The following is a 23,241-nucleotide window of genomic DNA, read 5'->3' as shown; positions in this document are numbered from 1 at the left end:
ACTCCGAGTTACGTCGGATGACGACGAATGGGGTTTCGCTTAGAAAGCCTGTCATCTTCGAGTATATAAAACGAGCCAATGGCAATGAAATGCCATGGTTCGGCGGAATTTGCATAGCGTATCTCCGCCCCACGCCGGGGGTATATAAGGAAGTACGCCGGCAACATGCAGATATGTTTTCGCTTCGGAGCCAAGAGTTTTCTTCACTCCTACAAGCCATTCTGTATCATCTTCACTCTACGAGACGAGCGGCTCTTCAGTGTGTTTGTGTGATGGCGTGTTCCAGCGAGATCGCATTGCCTGCTGCTGATCTGTGCAGTGATCTGCCGACAGTGAGTGTGTTTCTCCCTGGGCGCTTCAGCACACTGCTGAGCTTTTCCTCTCTCTAAAAGAGCTGCACGCGGCACGTCTTTTTCAAGACGGTTCACCCGTGTATTATTGGATGTGGGCGCGTGACTCATCTGTTTAACGGTCGCGAGCGCTGTTTTGCGTGTTGGGCTAAATCACGCTCGGCAGTGCTCGTGGATGAGTCATGTTTCATTGTGGGAACATGACCATCGCGATGTTTATAGAAAACTTGATGATCTCTGTGTGAGAGTCCCCTCTGCCACACCCTAATCTATCTCTTTCTAAAAAGAAAAACGAGAGGGATACTTTGGCTGGTGGCCAGGGTGATCTGAGGGTTATGGTGTGGCATAATTCCGACGAGCTTTCCTCGGGCCACGCCCCCCTCCACATCGCAAACCGTGGGGCTTCCGTGTGTGCCTGGTTCCTCTCGGGGACCCAGTGTTTTCATTCGGGACTCCAGCAGATGGTGTCATGTCACTCACAGCATTATAAGGCGGGCTTGATTCCTCTGGAAATGAGGATTCGACTGTGTTGCCTCCCTCGGGAGTGTCATCATTAGTCGAGTCAGATCCAGAGCTGATGGCCATGCTTTCCCAGGCAGCTGAAAGCATCGGTTGGAGTGGCGTCCTCCCCCCGAGCACTGTAGGCTTCCCGGATGTGCATCAGGACGCTTCCGGCCCGCGGGAGTCCACGTGACTTTCGCGGCCCGCGGGCGTCCTCCGCCTTCGCTGCCCTTGATCGTGAGGCGATCTTGGTTTGTATGTTCTCTGTCACTATTGTGACACAGGCATGCAGTCCTGTGTGTCGCCTTCGAGGCAGTGCTGACTCTGGAGTTCTGTCAGAACCGGCCGCAGTGGAACACTGGTCCTTCCCTGGCCAACACTGACAGAATGCGGAAACTCGACCACGCCCCCTTGCTGGGACGCTATGCCTCCCATGCCCGGCCTGGTCGTTCCGCCGCGCACACTACTGACCTCGCTCTCGGGCGACATCGGTACCTGCGTGATCCTGGGTCAGGTGGTGTCCACTAGAGTGGTCCAGACATGGGCTTAGCCAGGTTGATGTGAGGGGGTCTGGGAATTCATTTTCTCAGCTCCCCCATGTCCCAGGCTGGGCTCTTTGGCGGTGTGGCTTCGGCCACCAGAAGCAGACTCCGGTCCGTCTGCACTGATGGTCATCCATCCGTGTGGTCCTTAGTTTGCTTCCCGCCAAGGCCACCTCCATGCGGCTCCTCCCCTCAGGCCTTCACCGGCCCTGAGCAGGAGGAGGTCACAGGAGGGCGACTGCCACGCCAGTCTAAGCAGCACTCTTGAGACGGGCAGCTTGGTCGGCGGGGTGGTTGAGGACTGCACCCAACAGTCTTCGATCTCTCCAGAAGCGGACTGAGGCTTCTGCACTGACGGTCATCCGTCCGTGTGGCCTCCTTAGTCTGTTTCCCGCCGACGCCACCTTCATGCGGCTCCTCCCCTCGAGCCTTCACCGGCCCGAGCATGAGGAGGTCGCTGGAGGCTGGCACCGCCTCTCTCTGCCCCTTAGCCGACTAACACCTGGTTAAGCAGCACTCCTGAGACGGGCGGCTTAGAGTTAGGGCTCAGTTCTTTCAGGAGCTGGTAGCAGGACCACTCCTTCCCCCGGTGGAGGGCTGGGGGAGAATCTCATTCAAAAGAACTGATGCTCTTTCTCTGAACCCCAAGAGGCTGTGGATGACAGCATGCGCCGCCCACGGGCCACGCTCCTCTCATCCCCCTCTGTCGCCAGACCCCTGCCAGAGCACGTCCCCGTGGGACGCTGGTCCTCCCCTGGCCTCCTCTGGCAGGACGCAGCTAATGACCGTGCCCCCGCACAGGGCCGCTATGCCACCCTCGCCTGGGCCGGTCATTCCGCCTCGCTGCCCCACCGACGGTACGTCTGTGGTTCCTATGACCCCCGCTGGTGCAGTTTCTGGAGGCCTGGCTAGAGCTTCCCAGACTGGCCCGCTGGGTCGCGAGAACCATCAGGCTCGGCTACGCGATTCAGTTCGCGTGGTCTCCTCCCCGCTTCAGGGGAGTCCGCTTCACTATGGTCGGTGGCAATGCCCCTGTCATGAGAGCGGAGGTCGACACCCTACTGGCGAAGGGTGCGATCGAGATCGTCCCTCCAGTCGAAATGAAGTCCGGCTTCTACAGCCCTTACTTCATTGTACCGAAGAAATCCGGTGGGTTACGGCCAATCCTCGACCTGCGCGTCTTGAACCGCTCCCTTCACAGGCTGCCGTTCAAGATGCTTACGGCCAAACGCATCCTCCAGTGCGTGCGGCCGCAGGATTGGTTTGCAGCGATCGACATGAAGGACGCCTACTTCCATGTCTCCATTTTACCTCGACACAGACCGTTTCTTCGGTTTGCTTTCGAGGGGCAGGCATACCAGTACGCGGTTCTCCCATTCGGGCTAGCCCTGTCTCCTCGCGTCTTCATGAAGGTCGTCGAGGCAGCCCTTGTTCCCCTCTGGGAACACGGGGTTCTCATCCTGAACTATCTCGATGACTGGCTGATTCTAGCTCACTCTCGAGACCAGGTTTGCGAACACAGGGACCTAGTGCTCCGGCACCTAGCCCGTCTGGGCCTTCGGGTCAACTGGGAGAAGAGAAACTCTGCCCCGTGCAGAGGATCTCTTTTCTCAGTATGGAGATCGACTCGGTCGCCATGTGCGCGCAGCTTACGAGCGAGCGCGCACAGTCACTGCTGACTTGTCTTCGCCAATTCGATGACAAGAGTGTGGTTCCACTGAAACTATTTCAGAGGCTCCTGGGGCATATGGCATCCGCAGCCGCAGTAACGCCGCTCGGATTGCTTCATATGAGACCGCTTCAGCTTTGGCTTCGCGATCGAGTCCCGAGGTGGGCATGGCAACACGGCACGCTCCAAGTCCCAGTGACTCCAGCCTGCCGTCAGACCTTCACCCAGTGGTCGAACCTCAGTTTTCTACAGACCGGAGTGCCCTTAGAACGAGTTTTCCGGCATGTTGTTGTATCAACAGATGCCTCCACCACAGGCTGGGGTGCCATGTGCAATGGACATGCTGCCGCGGGCTCCTGGACAGGACCCCAGCGCCTTTGGCATGTCAATTGCCTCGAGTTGCTGGCTGTACGTCTCGCCCTGCACCGCTTCCGTGCGTTGCTCAAGGGTCAGCACGTACTAGTCCGATCAGACAATACCGCGACAGTAGCGTACATCAACCATCAAGGTGGTCTACGCTCCCGCCGTATGTCGCAACTCGCTCGCCACCTCCTCATATGGAGTCAGAAGCATCTGAGGTCGCTTCGAGCCATTTATATCCCGGGAGACCTGAACCAGGCGGCCGACGAGCTGTCTCGGCTTCGGCCTCTCGCTGGAGAATGGAGACTCCATCCCCAGTCGGTCCAGCTGATTTGGGATCAGTTCGGGGACGCACAGGTAGACCTGTTTGCCTCCCACGACTCGTCCCACTGCGGCCTGTATTATTCCATGACCGAGGGCACGCTCGGCACGGATGCACTGGTGCACAGCTGGCCGCGGGGCCTACGCAAGTATGCGTTTCCCCCAGTGAGCCTCCTTGCGCAGACTTTGCGCAAGATCAGGGAGGACGAGGAGCAGGTCATTTTGGTTGCCCCGTATTGGCACAACCGGACATGGTTCTCAGAACTAGTACTCCTCGCGACAGCACCTCCCTGGCCAATTCCTCTGAGGAAGGACCTCCTTTCTCAGGGACGGGGCACCCTTTGGCACCCTCGTCCCGATCTTTGGAACCTCCACGTGTGGCTCCTGGACGGGACAAGGCAGGTTTGAGTACCCTACCAACAGTGGTGGTGGCTACCATCACTTCCTCTAGAGCATCGTCCACGAGACATGCCTATGCGTTGAAGTGGAACCTCTTCGTCAACTGGTGTTCTTCTAAACATCAAGAACCCACGAAATGCCCGATCAGTGTCGTGCTTTCCTTCCTGCAAGAAGGGTTGGAGCGAAGGCTGTCTCCCTCCACCCTGAAAGTGTATGTTGCCGCCATTGCTGCACATCACGACTCAGTTGATGGTAAGTCTCTGGGAAGGCACGACCTGATCATCAGGGCCCGGTTTTTCAAAAGGTTTAATCCGGATAAAATTGATCCGGATTTAGTAATCCTTTTTTTTGCGATCCGTGATCACGTAATCCAGCTTACTTTTGAGCCAGTTTTTCAAAGCAACATTGGATTGGATCAATCTGATCCGGATAGGAATTTTTCAGGATCACCAAATCCTGTTTACTAGAGCCTTAAATGGAACCAACAGTGTAGCCTACTGGCTTAGCAAAGAACAACAGTTGGCAAAATACCGGTGGCCACAAATAACCATTGTTTATTTTAATTTTAAGAAACAGAAACACTGTAATAAACAGAAACATTTTACTTTCCTTATTTTGTTATAATGTTAAATTACAGATTTTGTTGTTTTACCATATCTCATTAGATGTGACATGTTTCATATATGCTTCAAATATGAAGAAATGTATATATCATCAGTAAACATTGATTTTGTGATCATTCACTTAAAAAAAAAAACCTCTCTGGTTTTATTTGGTTCGAAAAATCACAACTGAATCCACCCTTCTGATGGGATCAGGATAATCCTGTTTTTTTGGATCAAATAGATCCCAAACCGAGTTCAAAGTTCTGAAAAACCCAAAGGGCAGGTTTGATCCAGATCAAATTTAAGATCGGATTACATGATCTGATCTTAGTTCAGAATCCCTCTTTTGCTTTTGAAAAACCCATTTCTCCAAGATTTGATCTAATCCGTGATCCGAAATCCCACTGGATTACTTTTGAAAAACTGGGCCCAGGTTCCTGAGGGGAGCGAGGAGACTGAATCCTCCTCGTCCTCCCCTCGTACCCTCTTGGGACCTCTCAGTGGTTTTAACTGCCCTGCAGAGTGCTCCCTTTGAGCCTCTGCAATCAGTGGAGCTTAAGTTCCTGTCAATTAAGGCAGTGCTCCTGGTTGCATTGGCCTCCATCAAGAGGGTAGGGGACCTGCAGGCATTTTCGGTTGACGAAGCGTGCCTGGAATTCGGGCCGGCTAACTCTCACGTGATCCTGAGACACCGGCCTGGATATGTGCCCAAGGTTCCTACCACACCCTTTCGAGGCAGGTAGTGAACCTGCAAGCGCTGCCCTTGGAGGAGGCAGACCCAGCCTTGGCACTGCTCTGTCCAGTACGCGCCCTTCGTGCTTACGTAGACAGAACGCAGTGTTTCAGGACCTCAGACCAGCTCTTTGTCTGTTATGGTGGATAGCTGAAGGGAAAGGCTCTCTCCAAGCTAGGTTGTCCCACTGGATAGTGGACGCCATTGCTTTGGCATACCAGCAGCAAGGTCGACCATGCCCCCTTGGTGTGACGGCCCACTCCACTCGGAGTGTGGCATCCTCTTGGGCTCTAGCGCATGGCGCCTCGCTAACAGACATTTGTAGAGCTGCAGGCTGGGCGACACCCAACACATTCGCGAGATTCTATAATCTCCGTGTGGAGCCAGTTTCTTCTCGTGTACTCGCTTCAACTAGCCGGTACTAGATTCTGCTCAGGTGCCTTCGCTTGCTCGCCATTCCTCTCCACGGACGGGATAAGTGAGATATTTTCCTCAGGTGAGCCTCATAAGCCCTGAGTCTCCTCCAGCACTGTCGAGGTCAACGCAAGAGTTATGCCACCGGCAGCTTTCGCGCTTGGCTAGGTGCCTCCATGTACATGGTTCCCCCTCCGGGCGACCCCCACATGTGTATTTCCACTGTAAGCCTCTTCCAAGTCCCCCCCTTCGGGCTGGGCATAATTGCATATTTCCTCTGAAATATGCTTCCCAGTGTACCTTGGTATTCCTGTGTTAAGTAGGACTCCTTCGTCCGTGCTAGTCTCACGACAGGGAGCTCAGACTTGTGCAGGGCACTGGAAGACAGCCGAGGTGGCGTGATTAAACTGGGGACCCCATTCGACGTAACTCAGAGTGACCACGAAAGGGAACGTCTCGGTTACGTATGTAACCCTCGTTCCCTGAGTAGGGAACGGAGACGTTACGTCTCCCTGCCACTTCCGCTGTACCGCTGGGAACGCCTGAGTTCAGTCTCGGCTCCTCAGCGAAGACATATCTGCATGTTGCCGGCGTACTTCCTTATATACCCCCGGCGTGGGGCGGAGATACGCTATGCAAATTCCGCAGACCCATGGCATTTCATTGCCATTGGCTCATTTTATATACTCGAAGATGACAGGCTTTCTAAGCGAAACCCCATTCGTCGTCATCCGACGTAACGTCTCCATTCCCAACTCAGGGAACGAGGGTTACATATGCTATGCCATCACAGAAAATTGCATTTTAAAATATATTACTGTATTTTTGATCAAATAAATGAAGCCTTTTGTGAGAATAAGGGATCTTACAGACCACAAACTTTTGAGCATCAGTGTATATATAGACAAAATTTAATAATAATTCTCACCTCCATTCTCAGACTTCTGCGAAATATCAGGAATCTTCCATAAGATTCTCTGCTGTTCTGCATTCCTATAAAGGTACCAATAAAATTAGTATATTATCTAGAAAGAAAGAAAACTGTCAAACGGTCAAATCTAGAACTATTCATAGTGTAATTTTTCAAACTCTATAACTAAAGTACAATGCACACTTCAATGCACATTTCAGGGGGTTCTAAGTCAGTGGAAATCGTCGTAGTAGGGTGAAGACAGAAAATGACATTTTTGTATTCCATTTAGTCTAATAGCAAAAGAAAAATCTGTAGCATTTCCACAACTTTCCAAAAGAGGAAAAAATATCAAGAGATTGATTACAGCAGTCAGAAGAGAGAAAGATGTCAAATTTGCCGTCACTCCATCAGCCGTTCTATTAGAAACACTCTCACAGCAGCATCAATTTACATTTTTCTCATTTACTGCCAAGGTAATATAATGCCAACAAGTATACCATTATAACAAGTATAACGTTATAAATGTTACATTTTACAATAAAACTTAACTAGATTTGTGATGTTGATACCGTGGAATCGCATCATCACAGTCTGTGAAAAGGGTCCGTCATAATGCTTGATTTTCACAATGACGATTCGAGTTTTGAAGACTAGAATTCCATTTCTAGAAGAGTCCCTTACCAGGCAGCTGGAGGAAGCACAGCCTGCAGTTTGCTGACGCCTCCGTCCACAGGGATGAGGAACTGAACATTGTTGAGGGCGACAGGAGTGGTCATGGCCCCACCGTTGTATTTGTAGTCTATCCTCAGGTCGGTACTGGTGGGCTCACACCTCCAGCTCACTGCTAGATTTAAAGGAGTGGACTGTAGACCCTTCGGTAACACCTGATGCACATAGGGAAATGAAGTGGTAGATGATCCTCAAATATCACAAAAACAATAAAGCAAATGTTGATTTTGTTAATTTAAAGGGATATTTTACCACTGGAAAGATGAATGTGTATTTAAATTGGGTCATTTATGTAGTAGAAATGTGAAATTATTTTAGAAGTTGGTGCCTTCTAGACTGAGAAAAGCCAGAAAATGTATTTTTGGCTCATGTGGATGAAAGACAACAACTCCCAGAATGCACTTGCTTCACTGCCCTACGAGGCCACTCCCAAGCCACGCCTACCGGTTACAGAGGGCGGTATAGGAAGAAATGATACAACTAGGCTACTAGTTGACTCGAAACTGAAAAGACGCCGTTTTATCGTGACATCCCACCCCCTATGGGCGGGTTGGTGAAATATCCCTTTAAGTTTGTTTTTAAGGACATTTTTGTTTACTCGTACATGATAAACTGAACTGAACTGAACTGAATCAACACTGACTTGAGCTGAATAATGACTTTGAGGTTCGGTTCTTCTCACCTGATATTTCAGCATGTCTACATTGTAGTAAGTTGCCTGTGGCTTCTGCTCCGACACTTTCTTTAAATGGGTCATCAGGTTTGGCATATTCACCCAGAACTCCTTTGAGTTTGGATTTGGCTGTGTGGTGTCACTGTAGGAAATTTGAAAGTACATTTAATCTTCAAATCATACTAAACTGAAATAAACAAATAGCCATTATCATTTCTTACGAACAACTAACCCTAAACCAAACCCTAACCCTATATAAGTAAATGTAGTTTATTAATATTACTCAGCACTTGTTTGTGTAACTACACTGTAACAACGTCACCTTTAAATAAAGTGTAACTGAAATGTTTCTTGAGCACCAACTCATCACATTAGAATGATTTTCTTCATGTGACACTGAAGACTGGAGTAATGAAGCTGAGAATTCAGCTTTACCATCACAGGAATAAATGACATATTTCACAATATTACAGGTTTTACTGTATTTTTGATCAGCATAAGAGACTTACAGACCCCAAACATTTGAGGGGGAGTGTATAAGAATGCCTTTGCCAAATCAGTAAATGATCACTTCCCCACAGAAAACAGAGAATGATATACTACCCTCCAAAAGTGTTGAATCACATTGTGATTAGTCATACAGTACATGAGTCACCCTCAGCTGACTGTAGGCAGATACGAATGATTCTGAAGCGAGATCTCACCCTGAGTAGATGCGCTTAACTATACAGAAGTATTACCATGAGTTACAAACTCTCCTTCCATTACTAATTATAATAGTCCATAAGCAACAATTCATAATACATTTCATGGCTGATGCTTAAAGGATGAGTTCACTTCAGAATTAAAATTTCCTGAAAATGTAGTCACCCCCACGTCATCCAAGATGTTCATGTCTTTCTTTCTTCAGTCGAAAAGAAATTAAGGCTTCCGCCTATGTCACGCGTTCAATTTGGATCTTCAAACCATACCCCATTGAAGTCCACCATATGGAGAAAAATCCTGGAATGTTTTCCTCAAAAAACGTAATTTCTTTTCGACTGAAGAAATGAAGACATGAACATCTTGGATGACGTGGTGGTGAGTAAATTATCAGGAAATTTTAATTCTGAAGTGAACTAATCCTTTAACTTGTGGGACTAATAATGACATTTGTAATGATCACTAATCAATACATACTGTATGATGGGGTTTAAGGTCTGTGAAGGTTCTGTTGTAGGTGATGTTAGATCAATGTTATTACCAGCACAGTAACTGTGGGTTAGGAAGGACGTGTTCCAGACGACTGTAGTTGGTTATGCTGAAGGTTAGCACAGCGGGCGAGGGGTTATTTGCAAAATGCCTTGTGATGCCTGCTGGGAAGGACAACACCATCTCTCCGGTGATCTTCACCACAGACCTTAGAGAGCGACATTATTAAACACGTACATAAGTAGAGGTCTGGTGTGTGAAACAGTGTTAGAAACAGAGAGATCAATAAAACATTTTATGTGCTGTAATAAAGTGAACAGGAAAGAAAAACAGATAAACAGAAGAGATTAGTGAGGGAGAGAGATGACAGTTACTTCATTCCAATACTTAAATGTGCTTTCAAAGTAAGGCTGTGTCAAAAACAGCCGTGGCCGTATCGTATTCATGTATCTTCATGTTAATTATGTAAAAGTCATATCATTTAACTTATGCAAATGTGGGGAAGGATAATGACATATTTAACTGACTCTAGCTTCTTAACGCTAGCAAGGATTAAAGTATTTTTGCTTTATTTTAAAGGTATTTTTAAAAAAAATACCTTATTTTAAAAAAAATACCCCCCCCCCCCCCAAAATTTGTTCAAGAGCTAAACTGTAACTGGGATCAAATCAAATTCACTACTTGAATGAAAACGAGTGATCGAATTCAGACACTGAGAGCGCCGGAAGGGCTTCTGCTTTTGCATAGTTTGTGCTTGTTTAATAATCATTTGAAATTTAGCAAACTGGCTGCTCCAGTAGAAAGAAAAACATTTATTTTGAACTGTCATGGAAACTATGCACAAACCATAATTAAACAATTTAATAATCAATTAAAAAGGAATTACAGCATATTATTATGCTGTAGCAACACTGACCAGCAGTTTGGAAAATGAATGGATGGATGATTAAGATGCAGCGGGAATTAATTTGACGCAACCCTCAAAGTGCATTATGGGTATTCTCTAGCCATTGAGTGTACATCGGTTGTATACTTGTTATTGAGGTGCATTTTGGGATTGAATAAGAGCACTTGATAACGTCCACTATTGTTTCAGACAACACTACACACGGCTGTTCCCTCAAAGAGTGCTCTATTTAAAGGTATAGGGGGCGATTTCGGACACAGCCTTAAGGGGGTCGCACACCGGACACGCAGCTCAGCGCCGCGCAGCGCCACATCTTTTAAATTCGAACACATTATTCTCTATGAGAGTACACACACCGGCGGCGCCTTTCGGCGTCTGTCCGCGGCGCCCAGCAACGGCTCAGGACCGTGTTCAAAATACTGCCGCGCCACAGAGCGCCATTTACATAGTTTTATATTAAATTTACATTTATGTGTCTCAAATCGTAGTTAATGTATATACGGACTTCACCTTGTGCTGCAATATACATTTAGTTTTATATTTATTTACAGAAATCAGAAAATTGCTGATGTTATTGGATTTTCAGGTGAGAGTTGCCCCAGACGTGGCGCGGCGCGGCGCTGAGCTGCACGTCCGGTGTTCTACCCCATTTAGACTGCTACACAAAATACAGACAGACAAAATATCTAAAGGTCAGCTATATGTTCATTTCATTTAATAATATCCCTTAGTAAAATGTTCTAGGTGTGCATTTCTCAACGAAGAGGCGGAAAAATAAGAATTTTGTTCTTTATTCACACACAAAGTAGAACTTCAGAGCTAGATGTGAATCTGTTTTGAGATATCGTGTCATACTTATTGAGGTCAGCTCCTTTGAAGTAGGCACTGACTGTCTCTGTGAAAGCTGCAGCCACAGGCAGCGTGTCCTGGGCCCCCATGGTGAGGGGACTGGGCCCTCGAGAACAGCCTGAGAGAACAAAAACACGCACACACAACACAGACTCAGAGTCAGAATGTGTTTACAGACAAAAACACAATTTCGATCAGTCACTGAGCTACATCACAAGAGGCAAATACATGGGTGATAAAGAATGAGAGAAATGGAAATACAAACAAATAGACAAACAATACAATCAGCAGCTGACAAAACAAATTTATTCATTTGTATTTTAGCAAGGCGCTTGAACCCAGACCTAAAATCTAGCACAATGCCTTCTCCAGATGAAAACTATTTTCTGCTTATTTGTCTTGACCACATTATTAGGACTTGTCAGTAAAAGTGTGCAAGTTTATTTTCTTGCTTTAAGCTTATTTGCAATGCTGAAGATTACTGTGGATTTCACCTAATGCATTCTCAAAGGACAGATAGCTCACTTTGGGCATAGCAAACACAACGCAGAAAAACAACAAATAAAGTCATTTGGTTGTTTATATCGTTAAATTATATCAACGAAAGTCAGCAACAAAGACATCGGTAAATGAAGTAGCATTAAAACCATAAAGTATATCTGTATTATTTAACATATTAATTATTGTTGTGACGTTTCAGTGATAAGTAAACAATCCTTAAAGGGATACTCCACTTTAAAATGAAAATTCTGTCATCATATACTCACCCTCATGTTGTTTCGAACCTGTATGAATTTCTTTCTTCTGCTGAACAGAAAGGAAGATATTTAGAAGAATGTCAGTAACCAGACAGTTTCTGGTACCATTGACTTCCATAGTATATATTTTTAGCGCAATTTTCCACCGGACAAATTGCGATTGTTAACTCATGATTTCTGTTCTGTGCGTCTGTGCGCACCAATCTTGCACTTCTATCTACTCCTCAACCAGACCACCTAGAGACTTCGGGTTTTCGGCATTATGTTAAGGAAGGTCTAATCTCGGGAACGCACAAAAAAAATCCAGGAAAAGATTTACTATCTCTTAGTGTTGTGATCCCATGAGGTGAGAAAATTGCGCTAAAACACTCACCGAGTTTTTATTACTTGTTTCCTACTATGGAAGTCAATGGTACCAGAAACTGTCTGGTTACTGACATTCTTCTAAATATCTTCCTTTCTCTTCAGCAGAAGAAAGAAATTCATACAGGTTCGAAACAACATGAGGGTGAGTATATGATGACAGAATTTTCATTTTAAAGTGGAGTATCCCTTTAATGTAAGGACACTTACATCACATTTAAAAATCTGGCTTTGCAATTATAAAACAAAATACAAAACCAAGTCAAAAAGTTTGCTTTACATAATCTGCTAAAAATTTTACTAGAAAAAATATAGTAGCATTTTTTGCAAGATGCGACATGGTTTGATGTATTTTTCAGTGTGGCTTAAGCGTTTAAAAGTGTCTAAATATTACTGTACCACGGTATGTTTACATAGAGATTTTAATTGTGGTAAACAATGAATCACAATCACAAGCTGATTATTTTTTAACCAGTTTTTCAGTATTTCTTCTTTTAACAATATAATACAATTTATGCTTTTCTACGTGAGGCCGTTTCTAGTCTTTTTTGAATGCTTGAATTTGAATGCAAGTCTATTAATTTGGATTTATAAGATAAAAAGAAAAAAGAATGGAAGAGAAGTTGAATGGAAGTTGAAACAGATAACACTCGGCTTCAATGGCATGCACCTGAAGCTGAAACAATGTGTTATGATGATCCAAGACCAAAGTCGAAATGAAAAGATCAAAGCGGACGAGCCACAAGAACCAGAAGACATATTAGTGACGCAGGAGGAAATATGATGGTCGTGAAGGAAAAGAAAAGCTGCCAGTGACTGTAAGATGAACAGTTAAATGGCAAAGCAGATATACAGAGCAAAGCAGATGTCATGGTGATTTGATGAAGGAACGAATGCGTGAGAAAGGGGGGAGTCAGAGATGAGACTTGAGTGTGCACGCGCTACGTCCTTAGATATAAACCCCAACTTACCTTCAAAGGTTAAATAAAACTTGCCTCTGTCAAACCACACGAGGGAGGGCTGGTCTGTCTCTGTGTTGGAGGGGGAGGAGGTATAAGGACGGGGGGGAGTGAGGAGAGGCAGGGAAGGAGAAGGGGGAGAGAAGGACAGTAGCGTGAGTCACACACAGGTCCATCATACGGCACAGTGATGGGGGGCCGGGGCACAGGTCAGAGGTCAAAGATGGTCACAATTCACTTTAGATGGGGATGACTATGATGTGTGAAACATTCACAAAAGGGAAAACAATAAAAATAGTTCAATCTTTGTATAATTATCAGTCATTTTTTGCATCCAGACGAATTACGGATTTAAGGTGCTATTAGCTTCAGATGTATAGTTGTTATTAACAAGGAAGCATGTGCAAACTTTTGAGAAGTGACTTTTTTCGAGAGCTGGGAGATTCAAAGAGTGTACAAAAATGATATTCTATCAAATATTTTAACATTCTGATTCGTTTACGTATAATATCAGGACAGATGAACGCTTGAGATGATTTGAGCTGCTTAGAAATTAAAGCCTCTGGATTCAAGGATGATGTTAAATAGCTTATTTTTAAACTTTTGAAGGAATAGATCATCCAAAATTAAATGTTCTGTAATAGTCACTCACCCTTTTGACATTTTAAACCCATATACTGTAATTTTTTCTCTAAAATGGACAAAAAAGCACTCTTGCATTTACATGGTGCATGGTGTCTGAAGCAACTTGACAAAGTATCATAGCAGGAACTTCTGCACTATATTCCAAGTCTTCTGAAATTTTTCGTGAAAGAATTGTTCTTCATTTGATTCTTGAGTTTAATGATCCTAGCTGGAGAGGAAGATTATCAGTAAATCGTGACTTACATTTCAGTCTGTTCCTCATACAAACTTAAATCAACATATACGTTTATGGTGCTTTTATATTGTTTTTGTTATTTCAGTGTATACTTTTGTTCCATGGAAGAAATAATAGCGAAGGAGTTTAGAACAACATGTGTAAATAATGATAGATTTTTATTTTTGGGTAAACTATTTCTTTTAAAATAGGTATTTAAAAATGCTTTTGGTTACATCTTCACAATATGGACCTAATAAGCTACAGCTTGTGTTTTGTTAAACGTATATCGTGTGTATAGGCCTATTTCACGTCTGATATGTGAATTGGATGAGGTAGCTGCAGTAGGGATGATGGGCAACAGGGGGTGGTAATGGGTGACACAAGTGGGAAAAGCAAATGAGGGCTTCTTCTACTGTGCTGGAGAGTGGTAATACAACTTTAGACAAAACCAGGACTATGAATGAAGTGAAGATCACTTAAGCAATGAGAAGATGCGAGTTGTACAATAACTCTGAGCATCTCAATGCGTAATCTTGAACTGTTATATTGATGCTCTAATACTACATTCCCTTCATCTCAGAATGTCCTACCTGGAATAGCGCAATAGAAGATCAACTGAATTTGAACTTGGAAACTTATTGCAACCCAGGTAGATTATTAACACAGTTAATGATTAACATAATAAAATGAATCAATGACTCATAGTTCTTACATTATAGGATTTAAAAAACTGTTTAGGAAATTGATAGAGAAAGATAAAACACAGTAAATGGTCTTCTGTTGATAATCACACCCTTGCAGATTAAATGCTTGCATTGAATAGAGTCTTCATTTTTGACAATAAAATAATTGCAAAGATAATTATGTATGTCATCCTCTGAGCATCTGGCACTTTATGGTCAGAGATATCAAGTAGGAATATCCCACATTTGAATTTGAATGAAATGCAGCATAGGATAATGAAGATAACATTTAAATATGTGAATTTCACCTGTGAGGACTAAATTTATGTGGCAGTAAAGCTCGACCTTTGTAACATGATGATGTTAGAAATGCTTTTATCCAGATGCAACATCTGAGAGCTCTCCACTCAAACGTATGTGGAGGCAGGCATACTGATCAGCACTGCTGCCACTTGGGCCAAATTCCAGACCGCACTTCAAACACTGAGGGGATGTGTGTGTGTGTGTGTGTGTGTGTCATCTGTTCAAGCAGCATGGTGGTGCTCTTTGAGTTTTCTGAAGAGTCTACAGCCAGACAGATGCTTTTCAGGGACTAAAAGACTCTTCTGTTCCTGGTTCTTGATGTCAGTGTGGGGTGTTGCATGTGATACAGACGGAGCAGTCTCTGACATGCATGATGGGCTAAATAGACACGTCATCTTTCATGGATGTGAAGAGCAAAATATGGCAGAAAGAATTAAAATGGATGTAAAAGTAAATACTGTGGCAAATAGTGTTTGACTGTAATCAACATGAGATGAGTAAAAATAAAAAATATGTTTTTTTTTAGTATGTGCTTAAAATGCCAGTCTTTGGTGAATTAAAGGAATATTCTGGGTTATTTATCACCTAATGTCTATGGACAGAATCAGCAAGGTATGCTGCTGATCACTACATGAAGTACAAGTTTATAAAAAAATAAACAGTAAATGCATCATTTTATACAATTGCAGCAACAGCCATATGACAAAAGACAGTTCAATTTATTATTAATAACAATCATAATAATTCTTCTGCAAAGTATACAGTTCAATACCCTAACTGTAAGATTTTGCAGTTGTTATTATTTAAAAATTCATATAGAATATCCAGTCACAGATGTGTGTTTATTATTGTTTTATTTTACAATAATTTACTATATCTATTATTTTTCAACAGCTTCAAAAATGGCTCATCCTATCAGAATTGAGAATACGACGTATCCATTTTTTTGTTACCAAATATATTACTAAGAGTTAGCTCAACTTAGCTCATGTTCCATGTCCCAACGAAAGTATCCATGTTCACTTTTTTAGCTGCTCAGACACGAGTTGAATATAACTGTACAGATAAGGCTGTATGCAGTTTTTAATCACACAAGTCTGCTAACAGGCCTCCATTCAATTGTTATAATTATTCTTACATTAGTTACGGTTTGTGCTGTGATAGTAGCATATTTTCTATCTGTACTGCCAGCTTTATTTATCTGTACTACAGCTATTTCTGTAATCAACAACGAGCCAACGATTCTGCCCATAGACATTAAGTCGCAAATGACTTGGTAAATTCCTTTAAAGACTCTTTATGTGAAAATCAACTCATTTTTAATCTTATTTACTAGTTTAGTCACTGGTGAAAAAAAAAAAAATATCACCATGAATGAGCTATGCTCTGACAACTGACTCTATGGGTAATGTAACCATTTGTTACATTGTTGAATCAGTGGTCTCCATCCCATCCATTAAATCAGGAGGGTTTCATAGCGTACCTGCTGGAACGTCTGCCCGTCTCTCAAAGTTGGGAAGTTTGTCTACAAAAGCGTCATCTTCTGACATCAGACAAATACGTCAGCCCAAAAGACAGGACAAGAAAGACGACAAAACACACACAAAAAAAATAAAATAAACGTAATTCAAATTAAATAACAAATAATTGCAAAGAAAAACTAAAAAGTAACAAGTCATTAAACTTAGACGTAACAATGTATGCACGGCACAGATTTAAAAGACTAAAAAGACGATAACTGAAGAAAAGTGAATGGAATGGTAAAAAAAAAAAAAAAATCCAAAATGATGCAAAAACTCCCCAAAAAGATGGAATAGCACAAGCAACAGATAGACCAACATCCATGAAAAGCTCTAGATTAATAAACTCTTGATTCACATGACAAAACTGTTTGCAAATCTCAGGAAAATATGGAACAAAATCTTTCCCTGCCTGGCATCAATGAAAGCTTCCAATAAAAGCATTCAGACTGGTACAGCAGATGTACCATTTTGAAAAGTCCAGCAAAGACACACTGGCTTGGTTTCACAGACAGGGCTTAGACTAAGCCAGGACTAGGCCTTAGTTAAATTAGAGTATTTAAGTGGCTTTTATAAACGTGCCTTAGAAAAAACATTACTGGTGTGCATCTTCAGACAAAACAAAGGCACAAATTTTAAGATATGTCACTGCAAGTTAGAAAACATGCATTTTAGTTAATAATTTTTTTTGTAAATCGTCAAACACCTTTTTAGGCCTTTGTTTATTTTTACAATGTAAAGATACATACAGATGGACAAGAATTTTAGGGATTATAATTTAACTTATAGAATAGAACTTATCCAATATCCAATTAATCCCAGCAATATTTCCACTTAAACACGCACAAGACAAAATTATGAACAACAGGCACACAGTCAAGCTATTATTCAGTCTATGATAAGCAAAACTATATTTTCAGCAAAGGAATGAATCTTCCGCCATAATTTCCAGCGATCTAATACATGACTGCAGAATGCTGGAGATTTCACTTCAGTATTATAAACTAAACAGCAGCATCAGCATCAGCAGCATCACCATACTGTTTTACTCTAAACTAAAACAAAGCTGTGAAAATATCACTACAGTGAATTCAAAACTGTGATTACAACTATGGCACCTTAAGAAACAGAGGCCCCTGTTACACTGAATTCTAGATAGAAAGGCTGATTTCCAGAGCAGACACATAAAGACAGAGCAGCATGGCAAAGCAGAGAGAATGATGGGAAATGGAGTCACACCTGACACAGACACGGAGAGCTCTTTACCGACGGTGGGAGTGGTGGCAGCACTCAGAGAGTTGGTGGAGGAGATGGAAGAGGTGCTCTCCGCACGGGCCAGCGGAGCCAGAGGAGGGGGGCTTGACGAGTGTACAGGGGGGCTGAACGGCCGATTCTGATACGAAAAGCAGGGAAAAGGAAGAATAGACAGAGGGGATATTCAGTAACAAAAGAGTAGGAGTTTATCATTCTGGTCAGGTAATCAGGAGGAAATTTACTCTGAGCACTCTGTGGTAGTGTTCCTTGTTTTTTGTTTCATTAAATAAAGAATTTTATTGAATGAAAACTAAATATGTAGTAAATGTCAACTTTAAGGCTGGGTCTGGTTTTCTGAGGAATGAGTTCTTACACTCTATAAATGTTTTTAAAATGAATTGGGTCATAAAAAGGTCAGTGACACTGAGACTGTAGGGAACTAACAGGGACAGTAATATTTACCATTTGAAAGTATTGTAATTTTTTTTATGTTATCACGTACCACATCCCCTACGCTTGGTTTCCCTGGAGGCAGTTTGGGTCGTGAGGGTGGCCGAGGTGGGGGAGGGGGAGGGGGAGAGCTGCTGGTAGCCAATGGGGTAGATGGGCGTACAGGGGAGGAGGAGCCTGTGGAGCAAGAGTATTCCATTAAAGCAAAGCCATACAAACAGTAACATGCATCAAGCCCATTCAAGAGTTCTACCTAATTTGGATAAAATGGCAATGTATTAAAAAAGTTATGATACTTGATCAAAATAGCCTTACAAATCACCTATAGAAAGCCAGGATGAGCTTAGAATATACTGTGGAAACAATGAAAACAAACCATTATTTGTATCTTTGCAAATAAAGATGCTTACGGTATATAAAAATAGATGCATGACACTTCTGATTAGAGCACTGCTAAAACACGAAACCCAAAAATGTAGTAGTACCATTATGCACAAGAGTGGTGGGAATGTACATGTCTCTATATAGAAAATAACGAGGCAAAAAGTTGTCAGATATAATTCACTTCACCCCTCTTACTAAAAAGGCTCTCCTGTAAAAACCCATATTACATGGTGGTGACTAAAGCAGAACGACTTGAAATTCAGACTCTGAATTTATATGCATTTTCAATATACAGAAACTTTTGTTACTGCTTATTACCCAAGGGTATATTCTATAAATCAAAATGTGTTTATTCAATAACGTGGATTTTTTTTTTTATTGGTGGTTGTCATTTTTTAAAGGGTTAGTTCACCTAAAATTAAAAACGTATTACTCATCATTCAAACCTGAGTGACTTTCGTTCTTCACTGACATACAGAAGGAGAAGTTTACCAGATGTCTGAGCTGCTCTCATTCAAATTATGAGAGTGGATGGGGACCAGCAGTTGTCAAGCTCCAAAAAGGACCAAAAAGCATAATAAAAGAATTCCATATGACTTTAGCTCTATATTTCAAGTATTCTGAAGCCATGTGATAGCTTTGTGTGAGGAACAGACTGAAGTATTCACTGACATTTTTTTCTTTTGGAAAATCTTGCTTGATAGCCATGGCTATCATTTACTTTCAACATGTGGAAAGACAAGCTTTCTGCTAATAACTCATTTTGTGCTCCACAGAAAGAAGAACTTCATTCGGGTTTCAAAATACAGGTGGGTAAGTAAATGATGACAGAATGCTAATTTTCGGGTGAACTAAACCGTTAATGTTCAGTGACCACCGGTCCGGTTGACTGTTTTGTTTTTAGATCAGACTCACCACTTTCATTTCCACCTGTACTAGCTGGAGGAATGGGCCCTGGTGATGACACTACCGCCCTGTATGTAGGAGGTGGTGGAGGAGGAGGTGTGGAACGTGGTCCTTGACAAATCTCTTTGGGTGAAGTGCTGCTCTCACTGGGGTCCTCTTTTGATGGAATCTCATCAGGGCTTTTCTTGTCCTCTTGGTTCAGAACCAAGGACGGAGGGATTGTGCATACACTTGTCTCTACAGTGGTTGGCGAGCTGTTAGTTGAGTCTGATCGATTCTCTGTCAGAGGAGCACATGACGAAAAAACTGTAGTGGATTGAAAAAGATCATCTGGTGTCGGTGGGGGCGGGGCCTCTTCCACCGGAGGAGGCGGGACAGTTGGAGGAGAAGGAGTGGTGTCTTTGGGGACATTTGGAACAGGTGGGGGGCTTTCCCTTTGTGACTCACTGGAAGGAGGAGAAGGTGCCGGCTCTGCAGGAGGAGGTGGAGATTTTGGTAAAGAAAGGTTCGGCTCCTCAGATGGAGGGGGTGATTTAGGTAGTGGGGGTGCTGGTTCTGCTGGGAGAGGCGGAGATAAGGGGAGTGGAGGTGCTGGCTCTCCTCCTTCAGAGGGTGGTAGTCTTTCAGGTGACGCATCATTGAAGCAGACCCATTTGTCTTCAGCATCTTGACCAGGTTTTGGAGAGTCTTCTGGACCAAAGATGTTGTCCAGATCAGTTATAGAGGGCCTCTGTGAGGTCGGCCTTGAATTTTCCTCTTCTTTCTGTACATCTGCATCAGGTACCACACATATATCATAAAGGAACAGAAGAGTTATTAGCGGGCCATAAACAAGGGAAGACAAATGAAAAGGCAAGGGATAAAAGACAAGCACAAAACAAACCAATCACACACTTGTTGGGGCCCAATAATTGGTACAGACCAGGGGTGTCCCAACCTGCTCCTAGAAGGCCAACGTCCTGCAGAGTTTAGCTCCAACACACCTGCCTGGAAGTTTCTAGTATGCCTTAAGACCTTAATTAGTTGGTTGAGGAGTGCTTAATTAGTGGCATTAAAATCTGCAGGACAATGGCCCTTCAGGAGCAGTATAAGACCCCTGTTATCTGAAGCCTGGGTGGAGGGGGATCTTACCAGTAGGCTCTGTAGCAGGAGATTCAATCGGAGGAGGGGAGGTCGGCACATTCTTAGGCGGAAGCGGAGGCAGAGCTGCAATGACATTAGTGCAGCTAAGATAAGCTCTCACATACACCCCCCACCAGGCCATGTCTCCATGCCCCACAGCACCATGCAAAGGCAAGGTCTCATTCAGGCAGTCAGGGACAACAGAAAGGGACTGTGGCATGGGATGAATAGCTCAGACTCTATGATAACCCTTCACTCTCTGTGACCTAGTAGTTCACACTACTTTCATATTATTTAGGATGTAACCATTTTTTTATGTTAATTTGTGTAAGGATCACTTATTTGTTTAGTGTGTATCTACCAGGGCTTGCACATACTAGTCAATTAATCAATCATTTCTATGATTAGTTCTCTAGTTCAAGGGTTTTCAAATTAGGGCCCGGGGACCGTCAGGAAGCCACAAGGGTGCTTAAAGGGCCATACAAAATTTGATAGAAAAAAGATTTTATTAGAGCTCTCAGAATTAACATGTTTATAAATTTGTTTTAATTAAACATACATCAAAGCTTATATCATTACTGTTTCATTCTGATTTCAAAGACTGGTTAGAAATTCTTTATTTTATTTTATTGACATACCAAGTTTTTAGCAATGAGAAATAGAGCTGAATTAGTTTGACAACTAGTCTTTAGTCTGTTTCATATGGCAACAAAAAGATAATTCATCTGTACACAAATTGCATCCGTGTAGTTGCATGTTATTAGCTTTGTTAAATGAATAGTTTAAGCACTTTGCAATTTTCAACTTTCTCACTGTAATCAAACTCTCCAGCTGCCCAGACCGTTGAGGCAGCTATTGAGTCATTGATATATGGTAAATACTGACTCAGTTCACAGTCGACTACTTTCCTAGACAACTGGCCATCTAGTAAAAAGTCATGCAAGCCCTAGTATTTACATATTTATGTAAATATACATTCAGAGATATATCACTATTAGAAGGCCAAAATTCATTAATAATCTTAGCCTTAAGATTAACTTAAGCCCACAGATACAGCTCAGCATCATTTTTGTTTTTTTAAGCATAGACACACATGAAAATAGGCCACGTTGAGTAAACCGTCACCAAAAGACATGAGTACAGGATGAGCTGGATGACTCTTCATTGCTTTCATAGCTAATGACTTGAGAAATTAGTAGGTTAATGGAGACTGCCAAAAGGGAAGTTAAAATAAAAAAAACTGGAGGCAATTATGATTTTTCCATTCAGTCAACCGTTCACCATTTTGGAACTTATGGGTTTATGATACCAGGATGATGGCAATCATGCCACACAAGCAATGACTTACTTCCTGTAGTAAAAGGTGTTGCCAGTGAGGATTCTAGGTGTTGCTCAGGCAGGGGTGCACCCCAAACCCCAGGTTCCTCTATCACCGCTAATTTATGGAAAAGGACATGACACACAGTTGATGGGGAGCAGAATTAACAGCTGTGTGACTCACAGAGAGGAAGGAATCACCATGCAACACTTATCTATCCCTATATCTGTCATAAATGACCAGTAAATCTAATTGTTTTAATCTCAACTGCTGCAAATGGAATTGAGTGGGTGGCAACACAACTAGTACGCACTGATGAATGTTTTGTTCTATAGTTCACATTATATAAAGCTTAAGTACTGATTTCATAAGCAAACAAACAGTACTCTTAAATACTTATAGCTGAAATATGAGCATCATCTTCATACCCTCTGTGAGTCTCCTGAAGACACATATTGTATATGACAGAAAAATGAATTTTTGTTCAAGTGAATGAAGTAACACAAAGAATTTGGGCCGTGATCAGCTTGTATTGGATTGTGAATGGTTAAAATTCAGTGACCCTGTAAATGACAGATCAACATCCATGAGCAGAACTAAGAGGTAAGGATAGGGTGATATACTGTACCTTCACTGGTCTTCTGCTCATCAAAGGCTGTCTCCAGTGGAGGGCCGAATAAGGCTGTTGCATCCTCTGGCACTGGAGATTTCTTATTACTAAAATGGAGGAGAATTAAGCCAGATCTGCATGAGTCATCCACACAGATGCAGACTAGTCACATTCAGGCTGCAACTCTAAAAGTTTGTGATATAATCCATTTAGACTCAGTTAAACAACTACAATTTTTAAAAGACTCTAAGTTGCAGCAAGCATGGTTATATATATGCATACTTTTTTATTTAGAATGTAACTAGTTTTTATTTTTATTCTGTTTTGTATTTTGGTTTTCAATTGAGGTTTTATTAGTTGAATCAAGTCAACTCTCTGAATAGTTTTAACATGTTATTGAACATGGCAATGTTAATGTATTTGGTCTTGACGGACTAGACCTGCTACACTGATGCTGCTTTTGTTGATTATTGTTGCTGCAGAGCAAGTATGGATTTGCTAATGCTAATAGATACACAGACACACTGCTGTGAGCATGTAAGATATGCTGCTATTGCATAAATAGACAAAAAATCCTGTAGCAGATCTGGTCA

At 42.9% G+C, this 23,241-nt stretch overlaps 1 protein-coding gene across 1 annotated transcript in view; it reads right to left on the bottom strand.

The window, feature by feature from the left end:
* The window catches only part of sgip1a (SH3GL interacting endocytic adaptor 1a), a 73,377-nt gene that overhangs the window by 2,681 nt on the left and 47,455 nt on the right, over positions 1-23,241 (bottom strand). The window contains exons 11-23 of the mRNA XM_081381715.1: positions 22,667-22,755; positions 22,069-22,155; positions 20,730-20,804; positions 19,608-20,369; positions 18,361-18,485; positions 17,844-17,997; positions 16,568-16,627; positions 13,249-13,308; positions 11,163-11,274; positions 9,453-9,608; positions 8,219-8,351; positions 7,489-7,691; positions 6,823-6,887 (exon numbers count right to left, since the gene is read on the bottom strand). Of these exons, the coding sequence (XP_081237841.1) occupies positions 6,823-6,887; positions 7,489-7,691; positions 8,219-8,351; positions 9,453-9,608; positions 11,163-11,274; positions 13,249-13,308; positions 16,568-16,627; positions 17,844-17,997; positions 18,361-18,485; positions 19,608-20,369; positions 20,730-20,804; positions 22,069-22,155; positions 22,667-22,755 (2,081 nt within the window). The remainder of the gene's footprint in view (positions 1-6,822; positions 6,888-7,488; positions 7,692-8,218; positions 8,352-9,452; positions 9,609-11,162; positions 11,275-13,248; positions 13,309-16,567; positions 16,628-17,843; positions 17,998-18,360; positions 18,486-19,607; positions 20,370-20,729; positions 20,805-22,068; positions 22,156-22,666; positions 22,756-23,241) is intronic.

This window comes from Scardinius erythrophthalmus (genome assembly GCF_964197995.2).
Source record: "Scardinius erythrophthalmus genome assembly, chromosome: 12".
Lineage (NCBI taxonomy): Eukaryota > Metazoa > Chordata > Actinopteri > Cypriniformes > Leuciscidae > Scardinius > Scardinius erythrophthalmus.
This window is presented reverse-complemented; position numbering and strand designations above follow the sequence as displayed.